Consider the following 6271-nt stretch of genomic DNA (forward strand, 5'->3'; position numbering starts at 1 on the left):
AGGTATCTGGGCATCTCTGGTCTGGAATCAACCCAGGGTCCTCCAGGACGAGCTGGAGACAGGGTCTGGGTTTCTCTCCTGGACCTGCTGACACCACGGCCCGGCTGCGGCTCCGCGGTAGAAGATGGAGATCAAACGAAGCTTGGTGGCTCTGACTGATCCGTCACATCCGGTGGATGTGATTGGTCCGTCATATCTGGTGGATCTGATTGGTCCTTCACATCCAGTGGATCTGATTGGTCCGTCAAATCCGGTGGCTCTGATCGGTCCGTCACATCCAGTGGATCTGATCGGTCCATCACATCCTGTGGATCTGATTGGTCCTTCACATCCTGTGGATCTGATCGGTCCATCACATCCGGTGGCTCTGATTGGTCTGACACATCCAGTGCCTCTGATCGGTCCATCACATCCAGTGGATTTGATTGGTCCATCGCATCCAGTGGATTTGATTGGTCCATCGCATCCAGTGGATCTGATTGGTCCGTCACATCCAGTGGCTTTGATTGGCCCATCACATCCAGTGGATCTGATTGGTCCATCACATCCAGTGGATCTGATCGGTCCATCACATCCAGTGGCTCTGATTGGTCCATCACATCCTGTGGATCCGATTGGCCCTTCACATCTGGTGGATCTGATTGGTCCGTCACATCCAGTGGATCTGATCAGTCCGTCTCATCTGGTGGATCTGATCGGTCCATCACATCCAGTGGATCTGATCGGTCCATCACATCCAGTGGCTCTGATTGGTCCGTCACATCTGGCAGCTCTGATTGGTCCGTCACATCGCAGCAGAACGTTTCTGATTGGTCCCAGCTCTGGTGCCGAGCGCAGCATCAAAACAACAACTCTGTAGATTTCTATTAGATTAAATATGACTGAAGTGAGATCAGCTGCACAAACACGGAACCAGTCAATCAGAACCCAACAGAACTCTATTGAAACTGAAGAATAAAGTAAACAGAACCTCTGTGTGTCTCTGAGCCCTGAGGTTTGGCAAAAAGTGCTTCGACCAACCGGCTTCACTTCCTGTCGCCTCAGTTATTGCCTTGGGCCCAACAGAGCGCCGAACTGACCAATGGGAGGCCGGCTCTGCGGGGAGTGGGCGGGTCTTTTCATGAAGCCAGTTGGTGCTTCAGGTGTGGCAGCAGATAAATCCCAAACGCTGAGAAAAGTTTTCTGTTTCTCACTAATGCAGTTGATTGGCTGATCGTCCGACCAATCAGATTGCAGGATTACACTGATCGCTCTTAAAGGACCGTATGCGTTTTTTTTCTCTCACAAGGTTAGTTTAGCGCAGATGTTCGTCTGGATTTATGTTCAGATAAAAATTTACAATAAATAATCTTAAAAACTGAAATGAAGAAAAAAAAACTGCAGTTTGGTCCTTTAAACGAGCTTGACAGAAACGTCTCATCCTCCTGTTGGGTTTTCCAACACTGTGAGACGTTCAATGTTCATCATCAGCAATGGAAAACACACCAACTGAAGAGCAACAGACTGAAACGTGTCGGTAGAAAACCAGCATCTACACTCTCTTTATCTGTCTAAGCAGGTGACCTGAACGCACCATAAGAACCATCCAAGAGTCAGGAACTGTCTGTAAAAGCATTTTCAGGTGAGGTACAGGTGAGTCAGGAACTATCAGTAAATGCATCGTCAGCTGGGATACAGATAGGTCAGGAACTGTCAGTAAACGCATCGTCAGGTGAGGTACAGCTAAGATAAACTATCAGTAAGCGCATCGTTAGGTGAGGTAGAGCTGGATCAGGAACAGTCAGTAAACGCATCGTCAGGTGAGATACAGCTGGGTCAGGAACTGTCAGTGAATGCATCGTCAGGTTAGGTACAGCTGCAATAAACTCAGGAAACGCATCATCAGGTGAGGTACAGCTGGGTCAGGAACTGTCAGTAAACGCATCATCAGGTGAGATACAGCTGGGTCAGGAACTGCCAGTAAATGCATCGTCAGGTGAGGTACAGGTGAGTCAGGAACTGTCAGTAAATGCATCGTCTGGTGAGGTACAGGTGAGTCAGGAACTGTCAGTAAATGCATCGTCTGGTGAGGTACAGCTGGGTCAGGAACTGTCAGTAAACACATCGCCAGGTGAGGTACAGCTGGGTCAAGAACTGTCAGTAAACGCATCGTCAGGTGAGGTACAGCTGAGTCAGGAACTGTCAGTAAACACATCGTCAGGTGAGGTACAGCTGGGTCAAAAACTGTCAGTAAACGCATCATCAGGTGAGGTACAGGTGAGCTTCCTGAACTCGGAGGAATATGGCAGCAGGTTTGAACCACAGGTCAAAGGTCATCCATAAACACCAGGACCGACCACTCTGACCTTGGATCAGTAAGAGGTCAAAGGTGAAACCAGGTGAACGACGTCCTTAAGCAGGACTGAGCAGCAGGTCCCGTGACACCTCGGCTGCAGGTAGGACGCTGACGAGCAGCGATGGCTCTGTGTTCCTTCGTTTAAACGTCAGTTTGTTGATTTACGACGAGCTGCTGGAGCTCAAACAAATAAAATCGTTTTTCTACACACTCAGGAGGATCCTGTCCTTCTTCACGCTGCCGTTTGGAGGAACCAGAACCAGCTGAGATCTGCAACTCCACTTTGGGTCAGAACATCGACGCTGCCTGAAGCAACAAACAAACCATGAGAACCTCAAGAACTGACTCAGAAAACAGGAAACTGAGGAAAAGTCACTCCAGGCTTCCAGCTGGAGCTGAGTGGAGAAGCTGATTGGACGAGGGCCGGTCAGGTGACTGTCTGCAGTCTGATTGGTCCACAGTAGGAAGTGCTGACAAACAGCTTTCACTTTTTAATTAGGTTAAATTTTTTTATCTTCAAACCTGCATCAGATTTTCTGAAAGTAAAGTCTAACAGGTCCGCGGCCACCTCGTGGTCAGGTTGGACGCAGCGGCCATCTTAGATCTGGCTTCCTTCAACTAATCAGGATTCGTCTCGTCTTCAACGATTATTGACGGATTATCTGTTAAAATGTTGAGTTCTCACATGAGCTAAAAAAATTAAGATGAAACTAAACGCTTTAAATATTTGATGAAATTTGATTTTTAAGTTTTGTTTTTTTAAGTTTGATTTAATCTGTTTTAATCTTACAGGAATATAAAACTTTAATCTTTTCATAAATTTATGTGTTTAAAGATAAAAGTGAATCTGTTTGAATAAAGTAATATTAACATGGCTGTTTGTCTTTTTGTCCTCCTGTTGTTGCCGTAATTTTAGAAAACAATAAATAAATAATCTGCTCAGTTCTTTGTCTCGGCTGTGTTGGGAACCAGAGGTCCGGGACACAGTCTGGGTTCTGGTTCTTGGTCTGAGACCAAATCCAGGGTTTTCAGGCATTCGGGTCGGGTCAGAACTTTGTTTAGTTGTTTCAGGCAGTCAGTGAGAACAAGGAGCAGATCAGAACGTCTTCCTCTGGGTTCTGGTTCTGGAGGTCCTCCGCTGGCCCGTCTACGTGTCTTTGGGCTCCAGCTTGCAGGACATGTCGAACAGAAGGTTCTGGTTGTCGATGACCTGCAGCTGCCGGACGTAGGCCTTGGTCTGCAAGTGGGACGGGGACGTCTCCGTATCCATGGCTACCAGAACAAACACAGACCCGTTTCAGCGTCAGAACCAGCAGAGACAGACAGATGGTAGGTGTTTGTGACACTTACCCAGCTGGGAGCTCCGGAACCGCCTGATGGTTCTGACCATCTCAGCCACTTTATGCTGCAGAACATCAGAGGAGACAAAGTTAACCCAAGTTCTGGCTCACAGAACCCGACCCCAACAAACATCCGATCCGGTTCTTTTAACAGACGTCTCCTGATTGTTTAACTCTTCTGTTCTGCTGGTTCTGATCCGTTTGGACCGTTTATGTTCCATCTGTTCTGTAATTTTCTGTCTCTCCTGGAGTCAGAACGGGTCTCTGCAGGTTTTGGAGACACTTTCAGGCGTCCCTGGAGACGGATTTGGATGTTTGAGTTGCTTTTTTACATCTTTTCTTTTTGTTTTTTAAATATCGACACGTGTTCCCTCAATGGTCGATGTTTAATATTTACATGAAACGTTCTGAATAAATTCCCCCATCTGAAACAAATCAGAACCAGCAACGATGCGTTCGGACGCAGCAGGAAACTTAACAACCATACAGACAGAAAGATGAACTCACCATCTTCTCAAAGTTGACGAGTTCTCCATGGAACGTCTTGCAGCTCTCGTGCAGAAACGTCAGGTCTGAGAACGACAGACAGAATGTCAGAACTGTTCTGATGGAGGAAGAAGAACTTCCTGTGAGACGGGTCGCAGGTTCTGAAAGCTGGACCCAAGAAGGTTTTAGTTTTACTGGTTCTGTCAGAGCCTGATGTGTTTCTGGGTTTTCACCACAGGGCGGCACCACCTCTACATTTACCGCCATCTTCCTCTCTGATGGTGTCGCTGTGGAAACGGAGCCTTCAGCCACATCACTGAACATGTTTCAGCTGTCCAACCAGCCGAGTCTCAGACTGGGACCAGTTTAATCCTGTTTTAACAGGAGCCCAGAAGTTTTCTGTCAGCATTGATCTTCAAATGCTGCCTTCAGGTCTGGCGACTCACAGGAACTGGGAAGGGCAAGGAAGGAGCTGGTTGCTGGTATAAAGAGGGCCAAAGCAACATAAGCACAGAAGATCCAGGGACATTTCTCCTCACAGGACCCACGGAGCATGTGGAGGGGCATTAACTGCATCACAGATTATAAAAGCAGGGGTGCATAACGCCCTAAGGATCCATCACTGCCTGATGCCCTCAACAAGTTCTATACCTGCTTTGAAGACCCGAACAGACCACCCAGCACCAGACTCACCACTGGATGAAGAGCTTCTCAGCGTGACCTCAGCAGATGTAAGGAGGACCTTCAGGAGGATTAATCCTCACAAAGCAACCGGCCCAGACAAGATCCCCAGGCAGGTGCTGAAAGAATGTGCTGATATGCTCTGTGAGATGCTGGCCGACATTTTTAACTCCTCCCTCACCCTGGCAACAGTTCCCAACTGCCTGAAGACTGCCACCATCATCCCAGTTCCAAAGAGCTCTAGAGTGACTGGTCTGATTGACTATCGGCCAGTGGCACTCACTCTGATAGTCGCTAAATGCATCGAAAAACTGGTCATGACCCACATCAAAACAACCATCAACATCAACGAGGACCCTCATCAGTATGCATACCATGAGAACCGATCAACAGAGGATGCCATCTCCTCTGTGGTCCACACTGCTCTCACCCACCTGGAGCAAAAAGACTCTTACATCCATATGCTCTTTGTGGACTTCACGTCTTCCTTCAACACCATGATCCCCCAAACCCTGACAGACAAACTACTCACACTAGGACTAAGCCCCTCCATTTGCAACTGGGTCCTAGACTTGTTAACAAACAGACCTCAGTCAGTGAGGATCCACAACTTCTCCTCCTCCACCATAACCCTCAGCACTGGCTCCCCTCAAGGCTGTGTGTTGAGCCCCCTCCTGTTCACTCTGCTCACGTATGACTGTGCACCTACCCATCCAGGCTGTCACATTGTAAAGTTTGCAGATGATACAGCAGTGGTGGGATGCATCACAAATAATGATGAGTCCAGCTACAGGCAGGAGATGGAACACCTGGAGAGCTGTCGCAAGGAGAATGACCTTCACGTCAATGTGAAGAAGATGAAGGAGATGGTTGTGGGCCACCTGCATCATGAAGGACCCCACTCACCCAGCACACACACTTTTTGCCCCGCTCCCCTCAAGAAGGTGGTTGGGGAGCATTAAGTGTAGAACAACTAGATTGAGGAACAGCTTCTACCCTGAGTCTGTTAGACTCATGAATCTCTAACCAGGATAATCACTGTGAAAAAAAATCACTGTAATGCCACTTGATTGTTGATATGTGCTGCTGATTATTCATGCTGCTGATCTCTTGCCTTTAAACTGCTGTTTTCATATCCATCTGCTCACTACAGACTCATGTTCAGGCTGTTGTTTAATACACTGTATGATTTTAACATTAATGGTGTTTATCTTAGATCCTTGTATACTGTTTGTTTTTATACTTTATATTTTTGCTATTTTTGGATGTAACTGGGACACAGTACATAATTTCATTCCACCTCATGTGATGAGAATGACAATGAAGAACCTTGAACAAAGACGAAAAAATAAACAAACCAAAAATAGAGTCCGGTCTGTTGGAGTCCGGTCTGTTAAGAGTCCGGTCTGTTAAGAGTCTGGTCTGTTGG

The 6271-nt window shown here is 47.3% G+C and overlaps 1 protein-coding gene across 1 annotated transcript in view; it reads right to left on the reverse strand.

Annotated features, from left to right (window-relative positions):
* Positions 1–3186: 3186 nt before the first annotated feature.
* Positions 3187–6271, reverse strand: part of rapgefl1 (Rap guanine nucleotide exchange factor (GEF)-like 1) — a 23744-nt gene continuing 20659 nt past the window's right edge. The window contains exons 14-16 of the mRNA XM_037688649.1: positions 4183–4247; positions 3686–3740; positions 3187–3607 (exon numbers count right to left, since the gene is read on the reverse strand). Of these exons, the coding sequence (XP_037544577.1) occupies positions 3483–3607; positions 3686–3740; positions 4183–4247 (245 nt within the window). The 3' untranslated portion in view covers positions 3187–3482. The remainder of the gene's footprint in view (positions 3608–3685; positions 3741–4182; positions 4248–6271) is intronic.

Source organism: Nematolebias whitei, chromosome 15 (assembly GCF_014905685.2).
Source record: "Nematolebias whitei isolate Nwh7 chromosome 15, NemWhi1, whole genome shotgun sequence".
NCBI classification, from domain to species: domain Eukaryota; kingdom Metazoa; phylum Chordata; class Actinopteri; order Cyprinodontiformes; family Rivulidae; genus Nematolebias; species Nematolebias whitei.